General features: G+C 33.1%; 2 protein-coding genes across 3 annotated transcripts in view; one reads left to right on the forward strand and one right to left on the reverse strand.

Moving 5' to 3' along the window:
- Positions 1 to 22,313, forward strand: part of LOC108767122 (mannosyl-oligosaccharide 1,2-alpha-mannosidase IB) — a 396,105-nt gene that overhangs the window by 295,668 nt on the left and 78,124 nt on the right. Inside the window, exons 3-4 of one of the 2 annotated variants that reach the window (XM_018516843.1) lie at positions 17,619 to 17,834; positions 18,597 to 18,652. In XM_018516843.1, the coding sequence (XP_018372345.1) occupies positions 17,619 to 17,834; positions 18,597 to 18,611 (231 nt within the window). In that variant the 3' untranslated portion in view covers positions 18,612 to 18,652. Of the gene's footprint in view, positions 1 to 17,618; positions 17,835 to 18,596; positions 18,653 to 22,313 lie in introns of those variants that run through there. The other variant, XM_018516842.1, reaches the window with a different exon arrangement.
- The window catches only part of LOC108767124 (uncharacterized), an 18,817-nt gene continuing 6,771 nt past the window's right edge, over positions 10,268 to 22,313 (reverse strand). The window contains exons 3-4 of the mRNA XM_018516845.1: positions 18,713 to 18,923; positions 10,268 to 10,320 (exon numbers count right to left, since the gene is read on the reverse strand). Coding sequence (XP_018372347.1) covers positions 10,268 to 10,320; positions 18,713 to 18,923 — 264 coding nt within the window. The remainder of the gene's footprint in view (positions 10,321 to 18,712; positions 18,924 to 22,313) is intronic.

Below are 22,313 nucleotides of genomic sequence, written 5' to 3' on the forward strand. Positions count from 1 at the left end.
TAATAATATTGAATGCTGATAACTTGATAATAATTACAAAGAAATAACATTTTAATTATGCAACAACGATATGGAAACATTTTTTCTTGAAGAAAAAAGATATAATAAATTTTATCTGGTGTATGCCTCATATTTTAATTTGTAACAACTGATGGCTTTTGATTCGACAAAGTAACTGTTTCAATTGCTACTCACAGTTACAATAATTGAAATTTGACTGGAATAACGACTGTCCCTTGGCACAACGGTTTTTTTTTAGTCAGGCAATTTCATCACATATACGTATCTCAGAGACTGAGTTTTTTCTGTTTCGCTACGGATGTGAAATTAAATTTGATTCTCGATTTGTTCCACTGCTTTCCCCCAATGTCATTCGTACGATTCCCCCATTGCATCCTAATTGAATAATGTATATCGAACGGTTTGCTTTACTTGTATAATATATATCGTTGTGCGATGCTCCACTGATCTCGAATGCACAGCACTGTGAAACAAGACGTATTGCTTTATGTTATACATTTATTAATCGCAAAAACGAATATTTGTGCCACTGTTATCGTACCGGGAATTACATTTTGAAATAAAATTATTTCACCGAATGTTTACTATATATTTACATGTTAACATATTTTGCAATTAAATCAAATGTAAGTTTGTATGTTCAACATTAATAAAATTGAATTAAATTGTACACAGCGCTGTTTACCAGTCTCTGTTTTTCAACTTCATTAAATTAAATGTAATTCACGATATGATAATTAAGGCTATTTGTGCAAATTTGGAGACTTAATGACTTTAGGCGCCTCGGTCAACGAGAAGATTATTGTTTAATGGAACGACCGGGGAGGTAGCGGCTGCGTTCTGCTAGACTCAAGATGAATTCGCATCCGACAGAAACCGTATTTAAGATACAGAAGCCAACCAAGGCGGCTTGCGTCGCACGTCGCATTGTATCAACTAACTTTACGAGCCAATGATCCCGTGTCGACGAGACACCTTGTTAATAATCTATAGTATCTTTGTGTTAGATCGTGATGAAATTACCAAGCTTTATGATTGTTAGTATCAGAAAGTTTCTTTTGCAAGTTTCATCTCCTTTTCTCACCTCCTTAACTAGATACCTGGATATTAATGTATCTAATTTCCGTGCAGTAATAATTTATTTTAGTACGAAATGTATATACATATACATACACAGTAAAAAACATTTTGTATTTGTGTTAGAAAACAGTCCATTCAAGTTCTTGTTAAAATTTTGTGTTGAATTTTTAACGTATTCGAGTGTTTAACATAATGATTGTTATATAAATATTTTGTGTTAAATTGATATTTAATATTTCTTAGTGCCAATACAATTTATGAGTAAATAAACAAACAAAATAAAAATAATGTATATTTTAAAACATAAATTCTAAGATAAATAAATTATTTGTTAATTTAATATATTATAAATGTTTATTTTATTGAAAAAAAATATGCTTCCGCACTTTGCTTAGAAATTATGTCATACAATATTATCTTTTTTTTTTATATAATATCTGTGTTAATTTCTATCATCGTGTATTAAATTAACACAAAAATTTGAGTGAGTATTTAAGACACGCGAAAAGTGTTAAATTTAACAGAAATTTTCCAATTGTGTGTGTAATATAATTTAAATTTTTTATGAAGTACTAAAATATGGAGGTATATTTTACTAATACTATTTAACGTATATGAAAATACGACGTCAGTATTTTGTGTTATCTTTGTATTGAAATCTCGGATGGAGTGCGGTAATAATTAATCGAAGCTTGATTACCGATAATATTCGATTCACGCCGTTATCATGTGTGATTATTTTGTTAAAAATTCGATATTCGTACGCGGTGGAAATTATAAGCTAATTAGCGACGCGTACACGGTTGTTTGCGTAATTTCGATACCAGTTTAATATTGTGCAATGTAATAACCACATAAACTGTCACTAACGATATTAACGCCAATCAGAACAATGGCATTTAACGAAATCGCTAGAGTGCCGATAATGAGATATCAATATAACGTTATTGTTATGAAGTATGTGCATGCTATCAGCAATATGATATTCCAAATATGTCGAATTTATTTTTAACCGAGTAAAATAATACGGATTCTGTTGTATACATAAATCCCCGTGGCTTAAAACGGCAGATGCATGTCTCGCGGCGCTACTCGATGCATAAAGTGGGAAGTTCTTGACTTAATCGCGCGACGTAAGTTAGTGGCTACGGATGTTGGTGACTTCGGTACCACCACTGACAAAGCTGGCCCTTGATATCTCGGAAGTAGGAAGAAACTGTAGGAACCCAACTACAGCCTCGGGGCGCTTGGATGAACCACGATAAACACACAGTATCCTGGGATTAACACGTTGCCCGCATTGTCTTCGGTCATTCCGCTTCCCCGGTGTGCGCACAAATCTACACACGCGCGCATACCTATTTACTGACAGGCATAAACATGTAACGCCAGCAGAATGGCTGCTGACGAGGATCGTTAATTACAATTCCTCATTCATCTGAGGCTTAATCGTCAGTAACATCATTAAAGTTAATATCATAAAAGCTTAATAAAAGTGCGTAAATAAAAACTTTAATTTTATTTGTGGCCAAATAGCTCGCACATTTGGATGGTCGTGAGAAATAGAAGTGAGAAATTGTTTTGCAATCATATCTTGCTCGTTCTTTAATTCTCGTACGAGTCGATGCCATTATCCGAATGTAAAATAAGTGGTAAGGAAGCTTTGCCCGAAACTTTATTTTTAAATATCCACTTTACTGCATATCTAACGAGGTCTCTCGAATCAGAAGAGCGCAATTAGCATTGCTTTAGATTTCCACTCCGATTCGCCTTTGCTACGAAGTCGGACTGGTTTCTGATCTTATAACGATAATTGGGTAATGAGTTGGCAAACTAAGTAGACATACCTCCGGGCCAAAGTCTCAGGCTGCGTCAGGGGAGTGAGGTGGAATCAAACCTCGGAGTTTAGGTACGATTTGCTAGTATGCACTACCGATTCTACTCAAGAATCAGCTGGACTCTCTTCCTTTCCTCTCCCTCTCTCTTCTTCCCCCTTTCTCTCTCCCTCTCGTCAGCCCCCTTTGTTCCTCTCTCTCTCTCTCTCTCTCTCTCTCTCTCTCTCTCTCTCTCTCTCTCCTCTGTTTCCGTTTGCGCTAGTTAGAGAAGCGGTACGTTCGCTTACGAAAGCAAACTTCCATCGGAGCTTCTGCAGACTTGCACGCCGTGACGGGTTTCTGAGGAGGGACGAAGCGGGATGGAATACGAAGCGGCGAGGAAGGCGCAAAGAGAGATTGACTGTGGAAATTTCAAACGTAGCTAGGATAGGAGAGCGAGAAGGTCTCGCCTCGTATTCCCCAGCGAACTTTAAATATTTGAGACGCCGTATATTTCCGACGTTTTATATAACGTCCATAAAACATGCAAACGCACTGAGTAAATTACGAAGTACGCTGAGAACAAATGCTAGGATACGTCACGCAAGCGGTGTGCTCGCAAGAAGGAATTATAACAAAAGTAACATAAAAACTTACAATTTTTTGCAACTGGAAACTGCAGTGCTCAAAGTAGATTAATAACTATTCGTTTCTTTTCAGTTTTTTATCAGTTAAAAAACTGAATGACTTATTCATTACAATTACAGCGCAAATTGACTGTATTAATTTCTTAAAATTAGCTAAGTTGGAGTCATAAATTAAAAGAAAATTAAATCTGTGATTCCTAAGTACCTACATACATACACAATGAAGAATTCAACAATACCTATAATATATAAATCTCTATATTTGTTCTAATTTTAAGAAATAATACTATCTTTATATAAATAATACTCGCATCTCTTTCAGTATAAAAGTGCTTCAATTTCTTTTTTTAATCGAACGAATTATGTATATTATAAACATTGCACTAAAAAATATATTGTATTAATTATAATTTTTGATAATTATCAAAAGTGAACTACTAACTTAACTTAAAAAGTTGTAAAAATTTTCATAACTCAAAAAGAGTGATTTTTCTTTAAAAAACAAAAATGACATTTGATCATGTTAAGAATATATTCATTTTGCCGATATTATTTGATTAGTTATTCAATAATTTTCTATTAAATTGGAAAATAGTTTTTTTTTCTAAGAAATTTAATTTTTTATGTTGTATTACTTTCAAAATAAGGAAGCGATATATATATCACTTCTTTTTTAAACACGAAGCATATTCTCTCTTCCTTTTCTTCCCCTTTGTTAAGCTTTCCTATAAATATTAAATAATTTTAATATTTATAAATATAAATTATAATTTGGCTTTGTATAATAATATAATCTTATAACTGATTACTTAACAATGATAAGTGATCGAATCTAAAGATATCTAGCGTGGGTAATACACCTGTCAAATATATTAATTTACATTGTAAAAATGTTTAAGTATCGCACGATCTTTAATGGCATTCCCTACCCGAGTCGTATATCTTACCCTCAAAGGTGAAATCGCCGATAATCGAGATCCAAAGAGCGTTATAGTTGGCTTTAATGCTGGGTATTCAGAGCGAGGTACAGTGTGCTCCGACACTCGACTTGGGCAGGTTCCAAGGTCCCTACCGCCTCTCCGTACATACGTATATCACCCGCACACGTGCATACGAATTCACACACGTGCTGGACATTCGGGACGGTAACCACCCGTGTGCCCCAGGCCCCACCTTGACGTGTTCATGCACCGGTCCTGTCGTAAACTCCTGGAGTGCTCCCGCCGCCTCCTTGGCTCTATCGTCCTTCCTCTCTGCCACCCCTATTTGTTACCCCCTTCGTAAAACCTCGAAATGGAAGATTGGTCGAACAACCCGCTAACCTTTCGACGTTTCGCTCTTACTCTCGCAACTCTTATTTCACTTTCCTTCTTTTTTCCTTCTTCATCTTCTTTCTTATTGTTAGTAGCGCTCCGTGTGCTTCATTGAACTCGATGTACCAAGAGATATAACCTTTACAATCGGCGCGACCGCTTATCCTTAGGGAATAATAAGATTAAAAAAGCGGTTCTGCATCTCAGTGAAGAAGCTTCTGTCTCGAATGACGGTTACATCGTTTCAAGCACAAATTATATGAATACGAAGTCATAACAGTTAACATTTTGACTGCCAGCTAATTTCGACATTGAGCTTAGTAAATCTAGTGTTTTTGGTAAATCTATTGTTTTAATATTCACTTAATTATTTTATGTTAATATTACACTTCATATTAATTTTATGTTTTAATATTATTTATATTGTTTCTTTAATATCTCAAATATTTAATAAGTTATTAATAATAACTTTTAATCGGATAAATAAAATCGTCATCAACAAATATGTAATAAGATCCTTTTATACGTCAGATATAAATGATACAGCAATCAAAATACTAAAGAATTCGATAAAAATATTTAAAATATAGATTTTTTAAAATATGATGACAAAAATAGGATATCTTAATTTTCTTGTCATTAAATTTTAAGTATGCCATTATTAAATTTAAAAGTTATGAAATGATTGACTAATCATTGGAAAAGCAATTGCCTTGTATTTTTTCAAACGTGTATTAAGACGGAAGAAGGTAGAAATAGATTCGCGTTGTATTTACCAAAGGGTCAAGGAATGTACGCAGTACCTATTATTTTTGCCAGTTTTACAATTGGGTGGGTGGTCTGATGTGTTCGCGTACGTGTCCATTCGCGACGCGTATTTGCCTGGCTTTAAGATACTTCCATCGGTCCAATTTTTCGCAAGAATGTGACACGTAGCAATCTTGATAACCTCGGGGCTATGCCGCGCAATTTATTGGCCACCGAGTGCAGCTTCGACAATTTATCTTCTCCCTCCGCTCCTCTTTTCTTCCTCGCGATCACGCGCTATCTCTTTCTCTCTCTTTTGTTCCTTCCTCTTTTTCTCTCCGTTTTCCTCTGGCTTTTTCTCTCTTTCTCTTGTCCTTTGCATTCTTTTTTTGTACCGTTTCTTCTCTTTCCGTCTCACTCTCTTTTTCTATCTCGACCATCGCTTACGATCGAGTTGAATCAACGTTGGAACGCTACCTCTGCTGTACCTGAACTTCGATATCTCAAACTTTCTGCCTCGATATTTTGCAGTATCGACAGTTATCGGGCTACAAACTCACGGTCTTGTGAATAATTTAAAACGTAATATTTTGTAGAATTCGTTTTACCTAATTTGCTGTTTTAGTAATGAAGTGATGCGAGATCAATCGTATCGTTCGATTTTAACAGTACATTACGTCTGACAAATAATCGTCTAACCATTAATATGTCGCGTGGCAACCACATTAATACCGTTAGAAATTTGTTCCTACAGAATGTAAAATAGCTTTTTCTGCTGAGAAAATGTATTTCTGCGATGCAATAAACAATCTCTTTTACAATTACATTATAATTAGACAATAATATAATTTCAAACAACAATAAGTATTTTAATACATTTAACAAATATATTCTAATCTAATCAAGTGTCATAAAAATAACGAATGTTCTGTATAAAAAAGAGAATTTTTGTCTTTCAAAAATGATTTGCAAAAATCCTCTTTAAATACAGAGATGAATACGTGAATGATTCTCAATTATATTTATCGGTAATTATATGATCGAGAATTGTTCTTAGAATTAAAAAATTCTTAAAACTCTCAATTTTAAATTGTTCTTGACCGGGAAATAGATAACGAACAAGCGGGCAGAGTCGGAAGATTTTAGGCCGCGCTGAAAGGCACGTTGCGTAGCAAAAAGGAAAGAAAATCGAGATCTGCAGGTGTAACGCCTGCAGCGACCGGGCGATAAAATGCACGCAGGCCCTCGATGCAGGGAGGACGAAGAAACCGTTCGCGATCCCTCGGGCTCGATAAAAAATGCAGTGATCACATTTCGGCAGAGACTTTGGAATCTTCAAACTATCTCACCTTCTTTGATTCTCACCTCTTCGTACCTCCAGTCGTCTTCCTTTCTCGATCGGCGATACTGCTCGCCATCCCTCGCAGCACTTGTACGTATCGCTTTTAATATTTTTTCGCGATGCTTTGATGTAATCGTTCTCCCCGAAAAATTACCTTCGCTTGAGTGGATCAGCCTTGCAATTCGAGTCAACGAACTTGCCGGCAATATATATAATTTCGCGCGATTTTAAACAACTGCAGACGCTCGGTCATTTGAAAAATAATTCTGCTTATTTTTGTTCGAGATTTTGATTAGCATAACATAGTCATTGCTTTTTCTTTGCAGTTGCTGATAATTGTGAGACCTAATCGGCTTAATTTCGTCGAATTAGTTATTTCCAAGGAACATATTAAAAAAGCCTACTAATTATAACGACTTGGAATAAAAGTCGCATACTTATTCGCCGCCGTGCTCGAATTACGTTTAACAGGTGGTTTGCAAGTAAGTATCACAAGATGCTGCGGCTGTGATTCATACTTGTAATTTCTGATGTACGGCATCAACATTTTCTTTAAATTGGTCTTCGTGATCGATATTGATGTTAAATTGCTCAATGATGCGTTGAAATTGGAACATAAAAGACCAATCAATTTAGAAATTAATTGCATTTTTCAAACAATTATATTTTAAATCTTTCTTTAAATAAAAGAATTTCAGTCTAAAAAGAGTATTGAATATTGAACATTCAAAAATCTAGAAATTATAATTAAATTCCATTATATGTATATACAATATACATACAGAATGTATAAAGCTTGAGCGTTTTCGTATAATTGCTGATTGCAGTTACATTAGTAAGCACTGTCATAAAGATTAATTAGTAATACATTTGACAAAATGAATCTTTCACATTCTCTTCATAGCTCTGCCAATACGAGTGCAATCCAGTCCGAGACTCCAGGCGGCTGGTCAAGCTGCGGCAAGTGTCTAGACGACATGAGGCTTATGCAAAGATTAGCGATCAGCGGACTGCTGTCCGTGATCCTGATCCTTCTATTAACTGGAACATTTATAACACGACGCGATCTTGCGAATGTCGTCGATCGAGGCGTCGCGCCGGAAGAACGCAGCGAACAGTTGAATCCGGCCTGGGTACAAGATAATGTAGTTCCAGGACAGGATGAGCCTGAAATCGAAGATAAAGATAAAGATCGACGTGTAGATATCAGACATAAACAATTCGAGCCTTCGGTGGTCGAAACGCCAGCTGTATCTATTCCTGGCATTTACCTTGTTAGACCGCCTAATCCACCTTTGGATGATGTGACTAATCAGCGCCGTGAAAAAGTTAAAGAGGTAAGAGCGTACCTGATTTTTGTTTTTGCATGCTAGAGTTAAAAAAGAGTAAAAGAACATTCAAAGGATTATATTTGAAGAGGTAAGTTTCATAATCAAGTTATTATTAGTTTTATATTAAATATATATTTATCTTTTATTATCATGATTATTTGTTCGTGTATATACATGTACACGTATATTTTTTCGTGTGTGTTATAACATTTAACAATGATTCAATCTTTTACATTTTATTTTGATAAATGTATTTAAAACAAAATATCCATTTCCTGCATTTGAAACGCATATTCAGACCTACATTTTTTGAAAACTCATTTTATTCACGGTAGTTTTTACCGCTGCCACATCGTTTGTCACTGCAGCATCACAGAAACGGCGGAAATTAAAGAGATTCGTAAAAGAAAACCGATGAGTTCTTTGTCCGTTCTGCCACATCAATATTCGCGTTTAGATTAGTAGGTCACAAGTAGAAAAAATAAAGGAGAACCATTCAAGATGATAAGTAAAAATGAATAAAACGATATTTTTTTAAATAATACGTAATTTTATGTAAGATCTAATTCGACTCACGATTGATGGAGTATTCGAATAAATTGCTTTAAAATTCAGTCATATGCGGAAAGAACGGTTTTACTGAAAAATTTAGATGGATACAGATCTGAAAATAGATTTTTTTAGATTATCAAAATAATTATGTAGGCTCAAGATGGTTGCTAGAATATCAAATCTTTTTACAGCATTGCTTATCATGCTTGAACTTCCTATATAATTATTTTTATGAGCTAATAAAATTATTTTCAGATCTAGATCTCTCTCTCTCTCTCTCTCTCTCTCTCTCTCTAGTTAAATTTTTAGATATTTTAACAAAATAATTTCGTTAAATTAAACCAAATCAACATTGTAATTAAATGTTAATATTGTTTTTAGCTAAAATATCTACTTCAAATTTGATTTTAAAGAATAAACATATTTAAAATAAATTAGTAAATATATTTAAAATAAATTAGAAACAAGAATTTTGAATAAATCAACTAACAATAAATAAGAAGACCAATGCCAACTATGGTCATAATTAGATGTTAGAGAAGAGAGAGAGAATAATAATATTTTATATATAATTTAATTTAATTATACATTTATTTCGGATATATATAATTACTTTCGGACATTAATACAAAATACTGAAATAATATTTCCGACTGAGAAATATCTCTAATATTTTTCGCAATAGTTCTTTAAATCGACGATTAAATTTTATTTGCGTGAGATCATTATTATTAATCAGTTTGATTGTGTTGTAAATCCAAAAGTAATTGGCGCGCAATGATGCGTGCGTGCGTGTGTGTGTGTGTAAGCTCGTGTGTGTGCATATTGTATGCTGAAGTAAATATATTTAAAATAAATTACATATATAGAATTATTATTCCAATGTTTAACTTTGACCGTAGTTAGCACTTCTTCTTACTCAATTGATTTAAAGAATGGAGTTTCAAAAGCTTTCTAAAAGTTGTACGAAATTGTATTTTTATAAGATTACAATATTTACAAAAAAGAAAATTAACTTCATAAATTTCATGACATTGAAAAAGTACAAATAGGTGAAAAAGCGTATGTTTACTATGCAAGATTTCAATCCTTATAATAGTAACAAGATTAATCGATCGCGACATATACTGAGTTTGTCCCGGAAATGGACAAATGGAACTCAATCAATTAACTCTCGAGCAACCGACAGTTGCTAAAAAAAAAAAAGAAAAATGTGAATGACAGATAACTGTCCAGTAAAGTGTCAAACTGGATTGACCGGCGCACGAATGTGTCATGTTCCATGACATACCTAGTATGACTAAGTTGATCCAATGCAACCCTCTCAATTTAGAGTTTAATCGATTCTTGTCCTTCGTAGTAACATATGACGAGCAGGTGCTCGTCGAAGAGAAGATCCGATCATACTTCGATGGGCAGGTTAATTAATTCGATTGTATTCAGCATCATAAAATTGACATTCCATCTTTTTATCTGAAAACGAACGAGAAAACTTTTGCATAATACTTGACATGTTAGTATTGTATCGTTTGATATATTTTTAACAGTAATACTTCACCAATATTTCTTCAATATTTTTTATTATTTCGTAAAATATAAAACTACAGAGGATAAATGTAAAAATTAAATATTTCTCTTCCTAACCTATTTTTAATCGGCGAAATTATTTTTGCTTGAAAAAAAAAAAAGATAATGTAACGTAGTTTTATTATTAAAACTATAATTAATTAATAATACTATAATATTGATTTTAGAACAAAATTAATTAATTGTAATATCAATAATATATATCAACACATTTTATGAAATTAAATAATTTTATTAATAAAAGTTAGATATTGATCGTAAAAATAATACAATTATTTAACCAATAATTTTTCTTGCTATGCAGTTGTCGTAAAAATGTCTCTATATAATAAAATAGGTCATATTTTGATAACAATTGATTGCAAGTTAGTTGGATTATTGTGTGGAGGCAATCATTCGACACAAAGAGATTTACTGGTGAATTGATATAACTCATCAAACAAAGCATAATATTTTAATTAAGCGTTTGCAATTAATCTTATGATATGTGTTTAATTGTGTTTTCGCATCAAAATTGTTTTTTGCTTTGCAAAACAACGTAAATAAAAATCAATAACGTTAAAAAATTGATAGGAAACAAGAATTACATACAATTTACAAACAAAATGTTTTTTGCAATTGTGAGATTATTATACATAATGATATAACATTCATAATACATAAATTTAATAAATTGTTATCTTTAAAGATGTTTATAGCGAGAATATTTTTAATTAACACTTATTCATATTTAATTATATAATACAAAGAGCACTGGAAAATATGATAATACGACATATTATTGTTCAAAGTGTTTAAATTAAATCGTTATTATAGAAATATTTTCTGTACAAATTTCATTAAAACTTCAAATTTTATAAATTTTACATTTCATCTTTTTTCCATATATATCTTACTAAAATAAAATTAAAAACCTGAAATAAAACAAGAAAACTAATTGATGTACCAAGTGTCGACACATCAATGCTCATTGATTTAATTCAATTTACGTTTTGGGTTCATTGTTTTGTGTTTCCTTGTCTTTATAGTCAAGAAACGCGATGGTACTAAACTCATTGCGCAACCTCGTTGACGGCGTCACGACTGGTGATTTCAGACGAAACAAGGGAAATCGCTACGTCGCTGTTCTTGAATAATTCTGAACCGAGAAACGTGGGTAGCCATCAGGCTAATTGTTTTTAGTCGAGCTAATGCAGTAGGCGTGACCACCCATTATCATGCTACGGAGTCGACGCTGATTAAAACGCTCGCGCATTTTTCATGCCCGCACGTTTAAGGCGTATCTCCACTTCATTTAATCGCGCATATCAGATATTAAATTTTCACCTTCTCAAACTTGAAATAATTACTGTTCTCAACTACGAGATATTTAAAGAAAAGTAAATTCAGTTGTCTAGAGGATATTGTAAAAAGTCAAGTATGACAAGCATTTATAAACATCTTTAAATTTTAACTTTTACTTCATTCACATTTATTTATTACTTTTATTTATTACTTTTAGAAATTGTAACTCCTATGTTGTATATATACTATCAGAAGATTTTTAATAACTTTTTTATAATAATAATTACAAAACGGATAGTAAAATAAATGAATATTAGAAGAATGAATATTGAAAGTACCATGGTTTTTAAAAAATATATAGTACCTGAAAAAAAGAAATATTTTCTCCAGACACGATATCGATTTGCTACTACGATTATTATAGAGTTACTGCATTTTATAACTTTACTTTATAAATTGTACTTTCCTTAATTTTTGTACAAAAAAATTTGAATATTTTAGATCTTATTATGAATTGACAAATTTACAAAAACATGATAAAAGATCATAAGATTTTTAACTTTGTCATATCGCGTGATTATTTGTTCAATATGTAAATTGTAGTAGTACTATTAGTCTAACATTCTTTCGCTGACTCCAGAGCTGCAGGTGCTTTGTTATGATAGCGTCTGTAGGATATATTCTCTTCCTCGCGAATTAGCACTTAGAGATCTGGAAATTTCGTAGGAGGATCCAAGAGCAAACGGCGTGAACGGCAGCTGCGGGAGTCCAACAAAGTCGCATTGTCTATCGAGTCGTACAAGTTGGGCACAATGGTGGCGGCTTCCTTTAATGAAAGATGCTAGTTAAGGGAGGCAGGATAGGATAATGATAGAAGTATGGAGTTCGCGAAGCAGGACGAGGCGAAAGGGAGCAGAAGGCGAGAGAGCGAAGGCGCACAAGCTCTTCTGAAGCTACCTTTCATCCGCGGATCTCGCAGAATGGCGCAAGAGAAGAGAAATGGGAATGCCAGTTCCACATTGGCTCCACTTAGCAAAGATTAATTCGCATTGGTTTGAGAGCTCCTATACACAATACGCAACTCGCCTAACAATAATAAACAAAGCTATAACTACTCTAAATCCCGTTGAAGGGTCACAAGCCAACACCGTGGATGTAGGATTTCGAGGTCTCTTCTGTTATCTCATTTCGTTTTGTCTTCTCTTTCTTTCTCTATCTTTTTCTCTCTTTCTTTACCTCTCACGCGACTTTTGTATCTACTTCTATGTCAACCCTTCTAGGAGCGGACATATATATGTATGTCTCGGGTCGTTTGTACCTAAACTCGTTGCATTGAGCTGAGTTGTATATGTGCCAAGAGACGCTCGAGATGAGTAGAATTTCCTACAACGTCCTTTACGTAATGGTTCTCATGGTGTCGTTTGCTCTCACACTTCCAACTCGAGGTATATGCAACACGTTGCATGAATATGCATTTATATTTCTTTCTACTATGCGCTTGGTTTCAATTATACAGTAGCGCCTTTGCGCATCAAGAGATGCATGTATTTATTCGCAAGACTTTCAATATCTAAAAAAGGTATCTAATAAACGTATAATATAAAGCAATGAGAAATTTAGAATGTCAAAAATGTTTCCGACACTAATGAATTACAGTAAATAAATTTATTAGTTTAAAAAACCGGTACGATCCAAAAAGAATGAATGCCTTATTATAAATTTACAGTTTTCGTCTTTACCAATATTTAACCGTAGAGATACATCCTAAATTTTATTAATTGCATTCAAATGAGATCTGACAACGCATAATTGAGTATTCCGTGATTAACACCGACTTGAATTGACCGATGTAAAAAATACAAAGGATGATGCGCTTATACTCGGTTTTTGGAACTGCGCTATGCATACTTTTAATGTATGCATAGTAAATTTTATATAGATCAATAAATGGAAAATTATTAGATATTAAACCTTTTTCATCTGAAAAATCTGTTTTTATATCGTTTTATATTATACCGATTAAATGCCGTGATGAATGATTGAAAATCTATCAGATTTCAGAACAGAATAAATTTTTCTTTTATTCAATCTTTTTTTATACATTTAATTTTCCTCTTACATTTTTTTATTGATTAATTTATTTACCTTTTATCTCTGTTATAATTAATATTAAATTCCTTCTTGCCTTGATCGACTTTTCCTCAAAAGTACAACGCGTAAAATGCGTTCGCTTCTTCATGCGCGACTGGCGTAGTTAAATTTTTATGACGTGCGCGAAGCGTTTTTAAAAGGCTTCATGACGTTGACCATCGTACAGGCTCACCATATCACAGGTGAAAAAGGATATCGCATATACGGGGGCACACTCTTGATAGTGTTAGTTCTAGAAAGCACGCGCGTTTGATATACATACATATATGAATATGCGCGTGAGCGGATGTGCGAATATGTTGACGGAGGCAGAGGGTTTGGGATACTTTCACAAAATCACGGTGGGACGCCGACGCGGCGGGACGACTGGGACGGTCGTGGAGGGCAATAAATAACGTAAATTGAAAACCGCGGGAAATAAAGAGAGGAAATAAAAGCGCCACGGTTAAGTACACTTATACGTGCCCGGTATCGGCAATACACCCGCGCACATGCAGACCCAGCACCGCGAAGCACATTTGTGTGCATCTCCCCTAGAGTATCCAAAGCTTTTGCTTTGTTTGTGTACCATGCATACTCAATCGTCTGACGGAGCATCGCCCCACAATCCCTCACCTCCTGTTCCTCCTCCATCCTCTCCCCTTCACCTCCTCTCTTTTCCCTTTTCGCTGAAGCTGCGCTGCTGCTTTTCCTCCCTTCCACCGTGCATTTTGTTTATTAATGGAAATGCGTGGAGCACAGGCAATTTGAAAGGATATTTTCTCTCTCTCTCTCTCTCTCTCTCTCTCTCTCTCAAAACGCGAGAGAGCTCCCGCGGGTGCTTTGCAGAATTCATATCGTCTGCGATGCCCCAACCTGCCGCGGTTTGTCTACGCGTGAGTAATGCGCGTAAAATAATGAATTTATCCATAAGCTTGAATTAATTAGAGACAGATTTAAAACACACATACGAGTTCCATAATAAATTCTCGCATATTTTGTCAAAACGCCACGCCTGAAGAATTACGAACTAGAAAAAAAAGATGTCAAATTCCGCGATAACCGTCTTTATTTATTTTATCTCCAATTATCAAAAATACGTTTGACGCTTTAAACGGTGGTTTTAGTGCCAGACATAAATATACATACCTAAGTAAAAATAAATCTTGCATAATTTTCGCTGATTAAAATAGACATCTCGCGCGACCGGTGCATCGCTTTTTCCGTGTCGGTGCTTACTACTTAACCACATTAAATGGTTTTAATGGATTACTCTCGGATTACAAAAGCGAAAAAAGAAGAAACGTGGTCTTCCGGATGAGTCGGGAAAAGAACCCGGTTACCACGGAAGTGACGTAACAAAGAGAGAATAATTGAACGAGGCCACACGTCCGACACGAGGTTTTGCCTTCTCCTTGTCCGCCTTGCGGATCTTCTCCTCTCCCGTGTCGCTCCTCACCATTCCCTTTCGATCCGTCGACCGACACCGAGGCTAATGGTTTAATCCTAACATGGATGTTAACCAGATTACCGGCTACAGGTCCGACATGTGCCGTGCATTCGCTGCGGTTTCTACGGAACAAATTATCCACGATTACATGGATAATAGCGGAAGGCGTTGAACGACGCGACGCGTGATGCCGCCGTCAACCCGTACCGTACGATCGTCCTCTACAATTTTCTGCATCGCCAACCTGCTTTCTAAGCTGACGTAATAACGCGATATCACTGCTTTTCAAGCTCCACGGAATTTTGCATCTTTACTGCGACAACCCATTTCTCAACGTTTCCACCCTCACACAGTTATCGCGAGCTTATCACCCTTTCAATATAGACCGGGAATTTCGATATTATTTTAGTAATATAATGTGTGAAATTGGTACAACCAATTTCATACATTATATTATTAAAATAATATCGCAAGTATATTATTATTTCCATTTAATGTGATTATGTATTGCGAAAAGTCGCAGAAAGTGCACTACCGTTTATGAATTCGGGAACATTTACGATTTTCTCACAATTTCTTAAAAGTTAAAACTAGAAAAGTATTTCAAAAATTTTGGAAAAAACATATAAATCGAGAATATTATTAAAAAATGCAAATCGAGAATATTATATTAAAAATTTCCTTTTCTCTCTCTCTCTCTCTCTCTCTCTCTCTCTCTCTCTCTTTCTTTTTTCAGTAAACTTTAATTTTGAAGTTAAACATCATTTTGTGTAAAAATAAGTTTTTACACAAGAAATTCGGTATTATTGCGAAAAATTATTACCAATTTAAAAGAAAAACTTAAATTTGTTAAAGCTTAGAAAGTTCACTTTAAAATACTTTCTTATTAATTTTTGTTTGATGATGTTTCAACATGCTACAGCGCTACAGAGTAAAACAAAAATATCGGAAAAATATTAATTTTCAATTTTATATAATTTAGAGGAATAAAATATCGTAGAAATTAAACAACAAATTTATAGCTCTATCTGTTCTTTTTAAAATATATTTTTGAAAACTCCTCTACGATATCGTTCACTGAGATATTTAACTTTTCGCAATACAAGAAAATTGCAAGCGTCGCCGAATTTATGAACTGTAGTGTAAATCCAATTCACATTTAAAAGTGAATGTAGGTAATTGTAAAATAACACGCGTTTCTCTTTAACTCTCATCTCGCGGTTCTTCGTCCTCTTTAATTTTCCCTTGTTTTTTATTACAACCACAACGAGAAGAGAGAGGGAGAGAGAGAGGGAGGGAGAGAGAGGGAGAGGGGTGGGGGATCCTTCTGGTAATGCCACTGGCCAGGTCTTTTCGATATTATATTGCCCCTAAATTATGCCGTCATAAAAACGTGATGAAGCGACCATAACCGTGGGTGCCCGACAAATAACTCAAAAAATCAAGAGAACCGGAAATAACGGACAATGAACGCACTGGACAACATATTTGTTATTCACGGAATAGTTCACGCGGCACATCCTAGAAGCTCGATACCTCGATACTTTGGCTGCGCATACCGTTAATCATAGAAGGGACATTTCAGAATTTTAAGATATTGATTTGCATTCGAGAGATTCTGTATCCTACATTTTTAGTATAGCAATTAATTTACAATTTTATTTTGATTTTTTATACTTTCATAAAAGTAAAGTTTTTTTATTCTTGACGAGAGTACTATATCTCACAATATATGAAAATACTGATTTTTAAAGAATAATTTTTACGTGAGGGACTTTTTGTGTATCTGATAAGATATAAAAGATGTGTTCCATTAACAGTCCCTTAAATCGGATGAACCTGTTAATGTCAAACGTTATTGTCGTCAATTAAATGACTTGACCAAAAAATAGAAGAAAAATACTTATATTACATGTAAATTAAAATTAAAAAGGAAAGACTTCTACATACGCCTAATATTTTTATTAATTATTTTTATTCATAAATTCGATCCTTTAAAGGAAGTACAATTTAGGCGAAAAATCGTACCTTTTGTATTTTACAACAAAACTTATATCAAATTAATTTGTTATTGGTAAAAAGTTAAATATGTAATAAAGGCTTAAAACATCAAACTATAATTTTCAATGTTTATTTGCGTACAAATCAATACCAAATGGAAAATATAATAAAGAATATTTTAAGTGATACACATTCGGCAACTCTCGCCTAAACAATTATATGTATAATTGATATTATTTTATGTAAATCGTAAAACAGTAGACATTTTTATTTTTAAAATAAAAAGTTTGTATTAATTTCTTGCACTTTTCTAACGCAGATGATGAAACATGGCTGGGACAACTACGTACGGTATGCATGGGGGAAAAACGAGTTAAGACCGATCTCGAAGAGAGGTCATAGTGCCAGTATTTTCGGGGCTTCTAATATGGGCGCGACTATTGTCGATGGACTTGACACTCTTTATATCATGGGTCTCCACGATGAATTTAAGCAAGGACGCGACTGGATTGCCGAGAATCTGGACTTCGATATCGTGAGTACTACTTTCAATTATGTTTTTATATTTGCATATTTCTCAATTACGTGTTTCAGCGATATACTTACGTTGAAATAATAACCAAATCTTATATCAAATTATATTGTATATCTTTTAAAAGTGACATACAAAAATAGTCGAACAAATAGTTTAACAATCAGATTAGAAATAGTCCATTTTTTTACACAATCCAAATAAATCTCATAAACCAGCGTTTCTATGAATAAAAACAAAGATTAAAATAAAAAATGAAAAAGACTTATTGACGTGTTCTTTAAAAGCGTCAAAAAGATAATATTCTGTTTTATTTTAATATATCGATAGATTAAATATTGAAATAAATATATTTTTATAAGATTCATACTACAGCGAACTTATATATTAAATAATTTATAACACATATTATTTTTTTAATAAATTATCTATCAAGTGCTCATTTAATCATCTCGTAGAATTTGGCTGACGTTTGTCATGAGAGAATTAAACTATGCTAAACATATATCTGTTTTTGTGCTAAATTTATTTTTCTTATTGTTAGAAATAGTTTTCTGTTATGAAGTTAAAATAATATAATGTCTTTTCTCAAAAGTAATACAAAAATTCAAATAATGGACATAATATTATATCATTCTCATTATAATATGTTACACGATGTAAAAAATAATTCTAATACAAGAGTAAAACAAAAATTTCGAGTTATTTTAAATTTGCAAGCACAAATGTTTTTTCTGCGTCTACTTCTTTGAAGAATTTCTGCAGTTTTTCCTTTCATGACTGCAAAAGTACAGTGATGTCTATCTAAGTGAAGGTATCACGATGAAAGTTCGACATTCGCCGACACGCGTCGAAACCAATTTCGTCCTGAGTCAACTTACCTAACGCAGCTATGTCATCGTCTCCTTTTTCGCGAGCCCCAACGGAAGCGAACTTTTGATATAGGCTCGCGTCTGCATACACTATTCCTTCTCCGCACCATCTTTCCTTTACTTTTGCGTTATACAACATTCCGGAAATGTGTTTGCTCGGAGAAGGTCCCGTTCTGACGAGATGTCGAAGACACCCTTCGATTTTCTCTTGGCGCGCGACCTATTCAGGTAAAATCTAATAAAGAAATAAAATAACATTATCTCATAGATATTCTCAGAAATTTAATTATGTAATTATCTCTTTCTACATCTTGAAATAGATTTCAAAATTTTAATGTGTTTTTTTCAAATAAAGTATCCGTAATTATACAATTTTTTTTATCGTGATGTAAAGAGTAGGTAGCATAAAAAGGTAAGGTAAAACCTCACATTAAGGATAACTTCACCGATTTAAATGATCTTCGCATATTGTCAAAATCATCGCCTGAGTAACAATCATGAAGTTTTAGTCGTTTATTGTTTATTAAAAAATTATTAACAATGAAACTTAATTACTTTCTCTAAAGATAAAAATGTGTTTAATTCTATTTGAATTTTTACATAGCATAAATATAGCACATTATGCGCATATTTGCGTATATAAAGAAATACTTGAGCGGAGGAGAGTATAATGAAGGTGTAATATATTCTGTCATATACTGTACTCCTTTCCCGAAAAAATCTAACTCAAATCAAATTCAGTGAAGTGGATCTTGCTTGGGAAATTGGAAATCTATGTGGAATCGTACAATTACAATCTCGTTTCGCACTGTAAGCAGAAGGCAATATGAAGTGGACCTTCTAAATCCTTGTACGATTCTACATGGATTTCCAACAGACGAAGCGAGATTCACTCTACAAAATTTTGTTTTAGTCACATTTTTTTGTGGAAGTGTAGGGCTCTACTTCTTCTCCTCCAACTATTTCTTTAAACATGTAATTTTGCACATAATGTGGTATTTACATAAAATTCGTAATGGGTTAAATTTAAGATAGAATTACACACATCTTTATATTGTCAACTTTATTTGTTAATAATTTTTTAATATATAACAAATGATATACAATCTTTTGATTATCAGAGAAATAATTTTGACAACATATGTCAAGATTATCCAAATCAGCGAAGTCATCCCTAATGCAGTTTTACCGCGGATAATATTGAAAAGAGAGAAGAACGAAAAAACAGACAGAAAAGCATATATTATAGTAACATTTAACTTTGTTAAATTAACTTCTATAAAAATTTGACATAATCTTTTGGAAAATTGCAAATGTTCACTTTGTCACTGCGTGGATATGTCGTCGTGACCTTGAAAAACGAGAATCTTATCTTTAGAGAACAGGACCACTGAAATATTTTAAATCCCTGACTGGATCCAATATTTTCTCGATAAAATATTACAACGGACCATTTTGTAGGACACAAATTGTCAGTTTAAAGTTCCTACGTAAAATATTTCATTGCCACATTAAATATTCTCTTCGTGTAACGAATGATAAAGTGGAAAGAATTACTTAACAATATCTTTCCCAAATATTTTTGTAAATTAAAAGGAGGGAATGTAAAAATGGCCAAAATTGGCCCTGAATAGACACCTTTAAATCTATGCAGTTGTTATTTTGGAAGTTCGTACATTCATGAAAAAATGCTTATTTATTCAGGAAAGCTTGGGAAACCTTCCAAAAATAACAAAATAGGTTTAAACGCTCTGCAAAGAAACTCATTTTGTTTCTAATAAACAATAGATTTCAAAATTAGTGGTTTATTTACATCTAACACAAGTTGGATCATGAAATATAAGAATACTAGGAAGATCTACATATATATATATAGTATAAGAGTGGTCCATTTAAATCGTACTTTAATACTTTTATGAACAGAATAATGAGATGAATCAGTTGATGTAAAGAAAACACATCGTTGCTTTAAAAAAATATGTATGCAAAATAAATAATTTTCTAAATAAGCAACAATGATTTTCTTTTCACCACCTGATTCAAACGAAAGTGTAACCGTTCCAAGGGGAACGTATTTTGGTCATGTTGTTTTTTCCTAGGTGGAGGCGTAAAAAAGATACAAAGGGCACTTCCACCTTTTTAAATGAAATTGTATGATTTTTTTACACAATATGATTCCTCTAATTATTCTGCATGTAAAAGTATTAAGGTAGTTCAAAAAACCAATAGTTTACGAGATATTTTACACTTTATTCTGGCACATATTGACATAAAATATTAAATAACTCGTAAACCACAATGAAAAAAAATTAGCTAAATCTGAGTAAATATTTCTTGAATAGTGCCAAGTAAACATTTATTTAAAATAAATAAATATTTGCTCAATAAAATTTTATGATACTTAAATCAAATTAATGGTTCTTGTATCAAATAAATATATGTTTACATTTAATAAATATTTACTTGGAACTATTTAAAAAAATATTTACCTAAAAATTTAGTTTTTTTTCTGTGTATTAACTTTTTGATAATCGTACTTTAATACTTTTATGAACAGAATAATGAGATAAATCAGGTGGTGGAAAGAAAATCACATTGTTGCTTATTTAGAAAATTATCCATTTTGCATACATATTTTTTTAAAGCATCGATGTATTTTCTTTACACCAACTGATTCATCTCATTATTCTGTTCATAAAAGTATTAAAGTACGATTATCAAAAAGTTAATAGTTTATGAATTATTTAATATCTTATGTCAATATATGCCAGAATAAAGTATAAAATATCTCGTAAACTATTGGTTTTTTGTCATATCACTACCTTAATATTTTTAAAATAAAACTAAAAAAGTGGCTTGAAATTATAAACACAATCAAAAGAGAGCATACAGCCACAACGCCAGATAATATTTGTGTGTGTGTGTGTGTGTGTTTGTGTGTGCGAAAGTTAATTTATTCAATTACATTAAACCATGAAATTAAACGCTTCGGTCACTATTTTTGACTATCATCAATAATAATATACCTAATAGAAATTTTTTTTTACAAATCTCGTGATGTAGTCTTCTTAATTACAAACAGATTTTTTACAATTTTTTGTAAACATCGCGAGATATAAAGGACCCCGCACAAAATCATAGGATTTTGACCCTTGGTTAAATTGGCTGAAATTTTAGTATGTTATAGTTCTTGACCCACTGATCAAAAGTGTCCATAGGCACAAAGCTTGATCATGACTAGTTTTTTTGTTATAGCCGTTTAAAGTTTTATTTTGTTAATGCCTCAAAAAAGCAAGTTTCTGTAATAAATCGAGAGATTTTAGATAACAATATGCTAACCACTCTCGCCACCCCCACCCTCACTCCCACCCCTACTCCCACCCCTACCCCTATTCCCACACACATATGTCCGCGCGTGCATTTTTATATTATAAAGGTGCATAAAAATCGAAGTTTCATGTGTGTGCGTGTGTGCGTGCGCGCGCGCGCGTCTGTGTGTATGCATCAATGGTACATTTATGAATTTAAATTTTCGTCCGTTCTTTCGTAATGCTACAAAATATCAAGTTTTTATAGCCTACATTAACCAAGAAGACATTACGGAAGAAGA

This window comes from Trachymyrmex cornetzi, unplaced genomic scaffold (assembly GCF_001594075.2).
Source record: "Trachymyrmex cornetzi isolate Tcor2-1 unplaced genomic scaffold, Tcor1.1 scaffold65, whole genome shotgun sequence".
Taxonomy (NCBI): domain Eukaryota; kingdom Metazoa; phylum Arthropoda; class Insecta; order Hymenoptera; family Formicidae; genus Trachymyrmex; species Trachymyrmex cornetzi.